General features: G+C 41.5%; 1 protein-coding gene across 1 annotated transcript in view; it reads left to right on the top strand.

Moving 5' to 3' along the window:
• The window catches only part of lrp1bb (low density lipoprotein receptor-related protein 1Bb), a gene marked incomplete at both ends in the record, with an annotated part of 163069 nt that extends 153713 nt beyond the window's left edge, over positions 1–9356 (top strand). The window contains 9 exons of the mRNA XM_084452101.1: positions 996–1157; positions 2657–2831; positions 3075–3179; positions 4730–4843; positions 6101–6177; positions 6687–6777; positions 7040–7190; positions 8772–8846; positions 9216–9356. Coding sequence (XP_084308227.1) covers positions 996–1157; positions 2657–2831; positions 3075–3179; positions 4730–4843; positions 6101–6177; positions 6687–6777; positions 7040–7190; positions 8772–8846; positions 9216–9356 — 1091 coding nt within the window. The remainder of the gene's footprint in view (positions 1–995; positions 1158–2656; positions 2832–3074; positions 3180–4729; positions 4844–6100; positions 6178–6686; positions 6778–7039; positions 7191–8771; positions 8847–9215) is intronic.
• Between the last annotated feature and the right edge of the window lie 3195 nt (positions 9357–12551).

Raw genomic sequence — 12551 nt, 5'->3', positions numbered from 1 at the left:
GTCCTTCGAGCTTGCATTGTACAGGTGCTGGTATTTACAAACTTGCTCCGCTAGCATCTCCTTGAATTGATCCATATTTGCCGGGGCTTGCCTGTTTACAAGAAAACGGATGTGTATGTACAGTACATGTATGAGTGGAAACCCCGCCCTCGTGCTCTGAAGCCCAATCAAACCTCCGCGGGCTCTGTGCAGCTTGTCGCGTTGTGACATTAGCCTTTGCGTCTGTGCGCTGTCCGTTTACGCAGAAGTATAAAACAGCCTTTAGCCTTTTCTGCTCTCTTGTATTGTATTTCACTTGTAAGCTAGATGACTGGTCACACCAGACACCTGTTGGTTGAAGGTAATAACACATGCTGTCTGCAAGATTGTGATATAATATGAGATTTAAACAGTGGGAGTGCTCCAGCGGGGATATGATATTGAATTAGTGGAGACAAGATCTTCATTGTTCACTATCAGTCTTAATTTGTGCTTTGCTCAACAGCTAAGCCCAGTGTTGTGCTGCTGTGTTCTTTGATGAATAGTACCTCCGTTTGTGCAGTTGAAGAGGGTCAAAAAAAAAGTGATGCAATATCCGTTCCGCTTCTGGGCATTGAGAACACTGTCTGCTCTTTCATGCTTTTCGACTGACTGGTTTTTCATAAAGTAAAGAGGTTTCGCCAGGCTGAGTGCATATCCCCCAGCAGGAAAGTATAGCTCCAGACGAATGATGGAGAACGAGAAGGGCTTGGGAGAGCTTACTGTCAAATGGTTTTCCTCAAGTGCCCAGTTAGTTGATGGAGAGAGACTGGAGGCACCCACGGTAATCAATTAAGAAGATAGGAACCATTTAGTTACTGTAGGTCTATCTGACCTCTGGAGACATGGAGTAATTAAGAACCATGTTGGCTTTTCTTAAGATTTTTACTCAACAAATACAGCTGCGGTTAAATATATGAACGTTTGGAACTCATCACTCATGTCCTCTCTCTCTTTCTCTCGCTGTCCTTTCACAGGGAAGCCCACATGTCGCTGTCCAATAGGGTTCACAGGTCCATTCTGTGAGAAGCGGGTTTGTGACAACTACTGTCTTAATGGCGGAACCTGTGATGTTAGCAAGGGGAACCAGCCTGTGTGTCGCTGCATGGCAGAATACACCGGAGATCGCTGTCTTCACCGTAAGTCCAATCAACAATCCACAGGCTACAAAACCAATCTTCAAGCATGGATCTGACCTTTAGACATCCACCACTAGCCTATTAGCTTTACCACACTCACCAAAGTGTAGACAGTGTCCTGTACTGGACTGTAGATGACTGGACATACTGTACTGTATACATGGATTTACATTCTGTCTGTTTCTCTACTGTTATTTAAAGGAGTAGTAAAGGGAAAATGCATGTTTAGACCTGTTTTAAGGTTACTTATGATCATACTGTATACAATGGTTCACATCAAAACGTTGACAAAACCAGCACTTTTAAGAAAGTCTGATAATTGCTCTACCACCGTTTTGGTCATACACTGGATGTGGGTGGGCACCTTGAAAAATCATTCAAAAAACATGTTAAACTCTCAATTTCAAAGACAAGAAACCGAGGTGTTAGTTGGCGTTCTAAAATATAATTCGCCATAAAGTAAGATTCTAGTTCATCTGGAAAGGCTTTTTAAAATATTTAGCATAGAACTATTTAGTCGCAGCACATATGTGTGTAAACTTCCGCAAACTAGGTAGCCTAGCAACATAAATAATAACAATAGCTACCGTAAGTAGTTCCGCTTCCTGAATCCACTCTGCGGATTGATCTACACATCTACAACGGTCGCTTCAATACGTCAATGGATTTCATGAAATGATCAATAAAACCCTTCAGGATTCATACTTTGTGGCGAATTTGATGTCAGAACACCAACGTACACCAATTACCCCCTCGGTGAGCTTCTCGTCTTTGAAATCGAGAGTTTAACATGTTTTTGAATGATTTTTCAAGGTGCCCACCCACATCCATTGTATGACCTAAACGTGGTAGAGCAATTATCATGCTAGTTTTGTCAACGTTTTGATCTGAACCATTGTATATGATCATAAGTAACCTTAAAACAGGGCTAAACATGCATTTTCCCTTTACTACTCCTTTAAGGTCTCCAACAAACGAAAAGAACAACACATTAATCTGTTTTACTTGAAAGGGCATTTAAATATTATAGTTTTTTCAAATATCACATTTTCCTCATTTAGCCTATCGAGGGATATTAAATGCTGCTCTAAATAACCGTTGGCTGTTTCTGTGCTGAGCTGATAAAATATTCCCTTCATTCATGTCGGCTTTTCTATTTTGAATTGTGGGGAAACTATTTCACCAGTGCAGCATTAGTGCATTTCTGTTGTGTGCCCAAGGGGTGATACATTTTCATCTCTGGATGATATGCCATTTGATATGGATAATTAAGTCTCATTAAAGCCCTGTAAAATTCCAATCAAACCAGCTAAAACTATGCTTCAATTCCCCATTAAACACAAATGCAACCCCCACCTCTCTCTCTCTCTCTCTCTCTCTCTCTCTCTCTCTCTCTCTCTCTCCCTCTCTCTCTCCCCCCTTCCTCTCGGTCTCTCTCCCCTCCTCTCTCTCTGTCTCTGTCTCTCACCACCACTTGTCTTTGTCTCTCTGTATGACAGACATCTGCCATCACTACTGCGTGAACTCCAAAGCCTGCACATTGTCCAGCGGTGGCCATGTTGAGTGTGTGTGTCCAGCCAACTTTGAAGGGAATAAGTGTGAAATGGACAAGTGTCTGAGATGTCACGGAGCACCTTGTCTTATCAACGATGAGACAGGAGATGTGGCCTGCAAGTGAGTTGTTAGCATTTTAACTGTGTTTTTTTGTCCTGCAAAAGTATGAAATAAGCTGTTATTTAATTCAAGCCGTACTCATCTTATTGTGAAAAATGAATGCCATGAATGTCCTTGAACTCAAAATTGTTGACAGCAGGCTTGCGCCACAGGAGCAATTTTGAAGCATTTCATGAGAATTGCTGAAAACATTGTTAGTCTTTCCCAAGAGAGGAACTTTATATCATCTGTTCACCTCTACAGCTGCACTAATGGCAGAATAGCACCCAGCTGTCAGCTGTGTGACGGCTACTGCTACAACGGAGGCACCTGTCACTTGGACCCAGACACCAACCTGCCCTTCTGTCAGTAAGTCATTCTATAACAGGCATGGGGAAAGCAAACGCAATGTTCTGTGTTCTGGATCTTTCTATTCAAATACAGGTCTTATGTTCCACACTGGCAGGCAGCTGAAGCAAGTCATCATGGAATATTATGCCTGTGATTGATTCTAGAGAAGAAATTAGAATGAATGACAGAAGAGGGATCGTAGGCCATGTCACAGTATGTGGTATAACACTTTGACACAATGAGTGCCAGAGTTTATGGTACCTGGAGGTTTAAAGTAGTCAAGAGCTTTTGGAAATAGAACTGAGTGTCTGATGGGTAAAAACAGCACTACATGAGATATCATGGGAAATCTGAAGTAGACATACTGTGGATTCCAACTTCCCAAGCATTACCGCTGAGAGGATATCACAGCCATTCTTTTTTTTTTACAGTTATGGGTTCATGTCAGGCCTATCTTTTAAAAAGTAGGTTTTAGAAGTCTGCATTGATTTTGATCCCCAGTGCTGGCCAGAAGAATGTGTCACACAAGCTTTCAGTGGAAGTCAGTTGTAGAGGGCAATACCTTGGTTGGCAGACATGAGGGAATCATCGACAAGGGAGAGTTCTCTAAGGTCCATGCCGTCCATAAAGATTAATTTTGGCTCACTATTATAAGGTGGGGTTAAAGAGTTTGCTACAGAGAAAATTGGAAATCCATCTGAAAAAAGGATCTTGTTGCTTTTTTCCCTTTTAAGACCAATTGTCCATTGTAGTTAGAATGAAATTCTATTTGGGCCATGACTGGCACAATTCAAGGGATAGAATCAATTTCTATGCAAATGATCCCATCTGCATTCCATGAGGTTAACAGATCTTGATAATGTGGTTTATTCACTGGCTCCAAGGTATCGAGATTATGCGGGATGATGGATACGTCTGTGTCAAGAAATCATAATGTTTGACCTTAAACTATAAAAGAGTAAATTGATACCTCACCAACTCTCTGCTGAAGCCTCTATAGGCTTTGAAATGCTAATTTGTAGATAACTGCTAAAAACTCATCAATGCCATGCAGATGATCAGTAAGCATGACCAGTAGGGTATTTGGTGTAGTATAAACAGAAAGTAGCCAAGACATTAGTACAATTCTCACACACAACTGTACACTAAAAACAGAAAGATTCTTCTTCTTCAGATTGTTTTCTCTTTTTATTGTCATCACATTCCTTTTTCCAATCATTGAAGTTGGCAACACACCTGTAAGAGGCAAACAATTTGATTTATTTCCCTCCAACAGCTACTCCATTTGACTGATGGGACATTTTTGACCATCAAAATGTGTGGCAATTCTAATGGCTCTAATAACACAGTAGTAACTGAAGCCTTAATGTGAAATGATACCAAAATAATTTAAATATTCATTTTCTTTGGACTTTGGGCAAACTTACAGTGTGGCAATCTACAGTATATCCAACCACTGATATGTCCCGTGAACAAATTATGTAACTTCTCAGCATTGCGGAAGGCTTTCGTCCTGCACATTCCTTCTCTGGCCCCATGATCTTTCCCTACACCACAATGTTTTCCAGCTGCTCGTCTGGGTTCAAGAACCAACGTTGTGACGAGCTGGCCAACCCATGTGATTACTTCTGTCAGAATGAGGGGATGTGCACTATCACTGCCCTTAACAAACCACGCTGCAAGTAGGTCCCTCACCTCTCCAGCTCCCCGCAGAACCACCCTCCCCTCCCACTACCAGACCTGGGTCCAAATACCATTTGAAATGATTTCAATTACTTATCTGTGCTTGATTGTTTTTGTCTGGCTCAATGGAACCAATGGGCTGTTCCCAAAAATGCAAACCCCACCCACCTGGTACTCCGGGCAGACTCAAGCAAACGCTATAGTAATCGAAAAGATTTTCAATTGTATTCGGACCCAGGTCTGCTCACTACCACTCCCACCTCCTCGTCATCTGGCTCCATGTCGGCCCCAGTGAGTGTATGTGGTTTATATCACCTTTATCATCTGCACACCGCTTTTTACCGCCCTGCAACCTACCCATCCATACACAGACCCATACCGATATTGACACACCTTCAGGGGGTTGACATCGAAAGTGACAGTGTTCGTGATTGTGACCTGGGGTCATAAGTGACCCGTGGTCATACTCTTAAGTGACCTGTGACCAGTGCATGATGGCTTCATTTTGCAATGTTGGAGAAACAGGATCATATACTGTATGGAGGTGATCAGGATTTAGCAGCGGATAGATTTTGAATTAAGTGGCTGTGAGGTCTCAGCGATCGCATTTGCATTAGGTTAACGGCCGTTTGCCACTTGGCTTCCACTGAAGTCTTTTCATGTTCTTTTTCCAATCATCGTTCCCATAATTCATCCGCCTCAGAACAATACTTTGAACCCGCCGCCTGTTTTTTCCACTGCAATTCATTATGGTCCTTGGCTTTATGTTTATGTCTATGGATGATGATTCATTTCCTGTCTATACTGTAGGGGACGAGTTCTTATTTGTTACAGCCCGGTCAGTGTACTGATTCTTGGGCGTGCATGTCATTTAGTCGAATTTCATTCGATCATCCTCCAGTTGGAGCTGTCAAGAGACATCTACGTCAATCATGCCAAATTGTAAACCACCTCTAACTAGGATCATGCATCACTCCCATTGGACCCCATCCAAAAGCAAATGAGCTGACTCCTTGTTTTCTCGCCGTCTTCTATACTGGATATTTAACATGTTAATTCTCTCAATGTGTTTATCTTCTCGTCGTGATATGTTAGTATATAGGCTACACTCTTTACATTATTACAGTATTACATATACATATATATATATAGATATATATATATAGATATATATATATATATATCTTATGTCTTATATATATTTTAGTTCTTTTTGGGCCATGTTTAATTCAGCTCCTATGACTGGCTTTCCCCAGGTGTTCAGCTAATTGGGCGGGAACACAGTGTGAAAGGCCTGCCCCAAAGAGCAGCAGATCAGACAACACCACAGGAGGTGAGTAGGCCTGCAGAAGGCCGAGGTGTTCAACTGTCAGTAAAATTATCCACATATGTTCTTGAGTTGCATCATGTTTCTGTAGGTTAGCCCTGTCTATGTTTATGACCAGAGGATTTTTTCTCTTGTACAATTGCACATGCCTAAAGCTGTTTTTTCCTCTCATCACTGTAATGCAATATGGGTGCATGGGATACAGAAGCATCAGCCACACTCACCTTAGCCATGTTTCTGCAGGGCATACAAAACACAATTTATAACTGACTGCTCATAACAAAAGGTAATCGTTAGAGGTAGGAGGTTTTCTCGCTACCTCAAAGGACCCCCTGTCATAGAACCAAACCGTTGGACGCTTGCCGAAATTCAGGTTTGATGAATTCCAAGCCGAGTCTGCTCGCATGAAAAAGATGAAGGGGATAACGGTGACAATACTAACACAGCTGCATTTCCTCTCTGTCTCTGTCCACACCGCGCTCCCCATGTGTCTCCTCTCTCTCTCTGTACCTCAGGGAGTATTGCCATCATCGTGCCTCTAGTCCTGCTGGTCATCTTGATCACCATGGTGGTAGCTGGCGTTTTCATCTGCAGACGGAGACAGAGGTAAGCAGGGAGTCTGAGTCACTCACCATGTTCATGTTAGAAGTCGACTACAACTACATTATGGATTTTCCGGTTAAAAAATATGAATTTGTCTGCGATTCACTCTCAGGCGTGTCCGCGCAATCACAGTTAGCCGCAGTCAGTTTGATGTTACCGCGAGCTAAGTTCCTTTGAAGTTGACATCGGCCCAGGTGCCGGCTGTTAGCATAACGACACAGACGGCGTTGTATGATGAAACGGGCTGCATGTGCTCTTTTCCCAGAGGCAAACGAGTGCAGAGGCAGCCCATGACGAACGGAGGGTTAAACGTGGAGATTGGTAACCCCTCATACAACATGTACGAGGTCGATCACGACAACCACGCAGATGCGGGCAGCCTGCTGCGGCCTAACTTCACACTGGACCCTCACAAGGTTTGTTTATGAAGGACGTTCATTGCCCCCCCCCATCACAAACCTCATGTCAAAGTTGTGTGGCATTATGTGAACACGGTCAGATGTTATGAACATTTTGGTGATAGACCACACCCACTGCAGTGTTCCCTTTTTGGTCAATTAGAGTAGAAAGTTAATCAGATGTTCCTTCCCCCATGTTATGTGAATCCATTCATAATTTATGCACCTTCTTGCGATAGGCCACGCTCCCTTTTGACCAATTTGGAGTAACAATTTAATCGGTTCTTTCTTGGCCCATGACAAACTTGTCCATAAAGTTCAGTGTAGATCCGTCCATAACTTTTTTAGATATCAGTTATGTGCCTTTTTGTGACATGCCATGCCCGTTGCCACGCCCCCTTTTGGCAAATATGCCCATATCTAATGTAGCAACAGACACAGAGACGGGTGAAAAATGTACCTAATTGGCGGAGGTACTGATCTGAGGGAACAGGGCCTAATTTAGAATAGAAAAAACCTCTGTGAGGGAACATACGGCTGAGATAACATATCTGTAGGGCTGACCATTGTATTGAAATGGGCTTAATCTTTGTCCAGGAAACAATGTCATGATTGCTATGATTATTCTATGTGTGTATAATAGGTGTTGCTCGAAAAAGAGTTCTTTGACCTCAAGCTTCTTTACCTGGCTAAATAAAGGTTAAAAATACATAAATTAATAATAAAAAAAATAATGACACTTGTTAACTTTATATTTACTTCACAGCTGGCCAAGTATTAATACTTTATATTACTTAACACCTGTTAACATAAATCAAGCTAAATCATTAAACTCGGTGATCCCTTTGATTGCAAGGTCATTATCAGAGGATCAGGTTCGGAGTCCTCTCCTGTGTGTTGCTCTCTGTCTATAGTGTGATTTGATGTAGATGGGTTTTCAGGTGTGTAGCTCCATTGGCAGACGGAGTATAAACCCATGGACAGTTTATGGAGATTTGGATTCATTCAGATTCTCTGTACCAAGGGGACATTTTACAGTATTTGTTGTTGATTTATTCCCGACAGGTCTCAACACTGCACTAACACTCAGCATGTCAAATAAATCATAACAGCTTTACTGATCTTGTTATCTGTCCTGCCTGTTGCGGATTCAACCCTAACGCTATTGCTTCTTGCCCTGCCAACTTTGACATCTGCTATTGTCAGCAACGCCTCGATCTGTTTTCATCTACAGTAAAACAGTGACTGGAATCTCAACTAGCTAACCCTTCTAAACTTCGACTTATTCACTTTGAATGACTGGATGGATGAATGTTCAAGGCAGATTGTTTTTAATGGTGGTCTATAGCCATATGTTGAGAGTTGGCATCCATGCTGTGAGTTGGCACCCATGCTGTTTCTGAAGATCAGTTGCACAGCAAAAACTGAATGAACAAAGGTCACATCGTACATTTTGAACCCATTTGAGTTTTATATTTGGATGGATGAGCAAATTAATTAATATAGGACATTCATTTCCATTTGTGGCAATGAGCTGTTGCCTGAAGATCAGTCGGCCTTATGAACATAGTGAGCAATGGCAGACATTGTGTGTTGCAGGGCTGGTGTGTGAAATCCAGTGACCCTCGCACCCTGGGCATACATACTGTGCCTAAGGAGGTTATACCTGGACAGGTGAATCATCCAACCCTTCTCCATGTTGCCTAGTGTATTGTACTGTAGCTCCCTGGACCCACTGTAAAACCATTTGCAGTTTTGAGCAGTTGACCGCCTGGGGAGAATTGTAAAGTAAAACACGTTCTAAGTCAAATTTTACTAATGTGCATGAACTACCTCCTTCAATCTTTCTTGCTACTGCACTATAGCTCATGCTACTGATCCTCATGCTGCTTTCTTAGTTAACGAAGTACTGATTTTGTACTTCCCGTAGTAAACTATGGGTACTGTATTAGTTGTAATTCAACGACACGTCATTGAGGATGTTAACTGTGAGAATAGGTTATGCTTTTATCAAACGTCTAACGCAATTTTTCTCATACACAGCCAATGAACTACTCCAACCCAGTGTATGCAAAGATGTACCTTGACGGCCAGAACTGCCGGAAGCCAGTCATCAACATTGATGAGAGGAGAGAGCTACTCCCAAAGAAACTAGAAGGGACAATTCGTGAGACCGCCGCATAGCCTGACTTTACACTTTCTACTCCCTTTTATACAACAGTGTACAAAATGTAAAAAATAAAAAAACATAAAAAATGGAAAATAAGAATTTTCTATTTCCTATCAGGCTCTTGGTTTAGGGTTGTTGGTTTAGTATCAGCATTACCTCCTTGTTCGTGTGCTGAACGGTTTAATTTCAATTCTTTCCGTTACTGTTGTTTGCTTTCTAATGTTTGTCAAACATTTTGTTATACAGCTCTGTACACTGTATGACACTGAAATAAAGCTGCTGATTTGCAAAAACCTACTTAACACCAGAGATCTTCAATTGTGCACACTGAATATTAAAGATACAGTACTTTTGTTTGTGTCTTCTGTTAAAGTGAAACCAACAAAGTGTTATTCCGATGCAGTAGACTGAAGCAGGATTGGATTTATTTTTAGAAAGAAAAAAAAAACACATATCTTAAGATTATGATACCTGGTTTATTTTCCCGCAAAGAGAATTGTTTATCTTCATAGTTACATTATATGATGTCATGGCTTCTTTTTTTGAAGAGTGAAGCTTGTGTTCCGTTTTCTTGTATTTGGACATTGAGGATGGACTCGGACTTCGAAGTGGCCAAGGATTTGAGATGGTCTTTTTTTTTTTTTTTATGAATATCTCATTCAATAGTGTTGTTTATTCTCTTCATTTTTCATGTTCATATACTCTGCTACAAAAGGAAATGTTTGTTAGGTGTCTGAAAAGGTATTGTTCCATGTACTGTTACTGCTTTGGTCAAAGAGGTTGGAGCTCACCAGGAATGTTCTGAGAACAGAATCACAAATACTGTATGTTCTAATGATGTCCATATTTTTGTAGGTCTCACAAATCAACATACGGCATAAGGATGTATACATGGAAGGATTTAACATGACCGCAAGGTTATTTCGAGAATTATAAACACTTCTGTTACTTTCAGAAAAGAAAGGCGATAGATATAACAAATTTTATAATTTTGTATTTGATTTGTATGTTGTTCGGTTGCTTGTATTTTGAAGAAATGTATTAAATGTAAGTACTTTTTATATAAAATGTAAATCAACATCAAATAAAGGGGGCTTATTTCCATGTCAAATGCAATATAGTATGTCTAGGTGTGATTTACTGTTTGGGTATAGAGCAGTGAAATCTCTACACAGTACAAGAACTCAACATGATCTCTCATCAGGAGCTCAAAGCGTTCACAGTGTTCATATGAATTTGAATACAGCATGTGGAGTTTCCACCAGATCAAGCCCCTGCATGTGGAACACTGTGAGCTAGCTTATCTCCACCCCGCATGGAGCTAACACAGTCAGATCCAGGGTCCACATGGTTACCAATCTAATAAATCCATCAAAAAGAAGAGGCACCTTGCCTACGGTGTAAACAGAGAGGATATGAAGGGAGATTATTTGTCCCATCCACCCAGTAGGATATGCTGAACAACCTAGTGCACTCTTTACCCACTATTAACACACCATAGCCACTTTTAAACAGATGCTTGTATACAAAAAGTGCCAATAAATAGGTACAGTAATAGGCCTACTGTATACCAAAAGTTGAAGTACGGTTCCAGAGAGTTATAAGGTGGAGAGGTTAGTGGAGGAGGACCACAGGTGTATTCTAAAGAGATGGCTCTTGAGTCCTATACAAAAGATGGACAGTGAATATTGTCGGAATGATTTTTGTGCTGAACTGTAGAAATGGTTTGGAAACTATGGGCAACAATTTACATCACTGACATGGTTCATGAATCCGTTTTATTACTGAGCACTTAAGCCTGTGCCCTGTCCCAGAAAGAGCTACTGTATAATGCACTAGACATGAAATACCCATAACCAACATCTCATAAGTTGCATTGATTCTGTACTAAAGATGGGTCTTCTTTGAACAAAACTAGGTCCACATAAGTGGTGCTTCCTAAGTGGTGAGAAGCTCACTTCACCAATGTGACGCCAAGTCAGAACAGAGCCACATCCTCATAGAGATAGCGGTGCTAGGCAGCCAGCAAAAGTGGAAGAGCCGAGTGCTCATCCTGGCTTTTGGAAACTGACCATTTTGTTTACAGATGGGGGGGTGTTGTTCCCTTTGTTCCACCCTGTAGGCGAGTACCTAGGTCTCGGGAACTGACGAGGGCTGCCTTTAGAAGCCAGTGAAGGGTGTGAGGGAGTGTGGTTAGATGTCGAGTGGTGCTGTAATTCAGGTCCCTGCGAGCTTTACACACAATGACTATCTCCCTCTGGCCTGCAGCACCATGGCAACCAGAGGGACTAACCGCTCCATGGTCCAGAGAGCACTTCATCTCCAGAATCTTCCTCACCCATCATCACATCCAGACTGAGCCAATGAAATCATGCTCACGGTTGGCTCTCAGAGAACATTTTTATACGCTCACAAGTTATTATCATCGTCATTTGAAGAAGAAAGTGAGATTGAATTGCCGAATGTCAAACAGATATAACATATGAGTACATTGGGCCTCATTCACCAATATCCTCCTATGTTCCGTTCCTAGATTTCTTCCTGCAGTAAGAACGTTCCTAAAGAAAGCTCCCGTCTGATTCAGGGCGTGTTCATTAACCGCTGTTGGAGTTCACACCTGCCTTCTCATAATGATGAATCCCATGGTTTTGCAAATTGAATGAGCATAGCCGCACACCCGAATTAGCATAGGTTAACTCCCCGCCAGCCCCATATGAGGACATGCAACTAAAGGGACATGCGCAGATGTCACTTGAATGCATGAATAACTTTTCGATAGCATAATGGTTAAAGTAGGAGGTTTTGTGTCAGGAGCAAGTCACATAATTTCAGGTCCAGCAATCAAAATCCGATTTTTATTTAGCCTATAGTTCTTAGTTCCCACATTGATGAATACCAGAATCTTCTTGGAAAGGGTGCAAGTGGAGTCTAAGAAGAAATGCTTCTTAAGAAATTCTTAAATTCTTTCCTGAATGAGGCCCTTCATTCTGAACGAGTCACCTAAAGGATATAGTATTTCTAATCGATTTTTCCACATTGTGTGTTTGTAATGTGCTAACAACAGTGATATGGTACACACTTACAAAACATTACTACAGTACACTTTGATGTTACTGTACAAACAGTACAGACATGGATGGATATCAAATACTATGTTGAGGTGGTGAATGAAGGAAATGAACCAATCGCCGCAATGCAGAATGCAGATG

The sequence above is a fragment of the Borostomias antarcticus genome (assembly GCF_949987555.1).
Source record: "Borostomias antarcticus genome assembly, chromosome: 17".
Taxonomy (NCBI): domain Eukaryota; kingdom Metazoa; phylum Chordata; class Actinopteri; order Stomiiformes; family Stomiidae; genus Borostomias; species Borostomias antarcticus.
The sequence above is the reverse complement of the archived record's forward strand: the minus strand, read 5'-3'. Positions and strand labels throughout refer to the sequence as shown.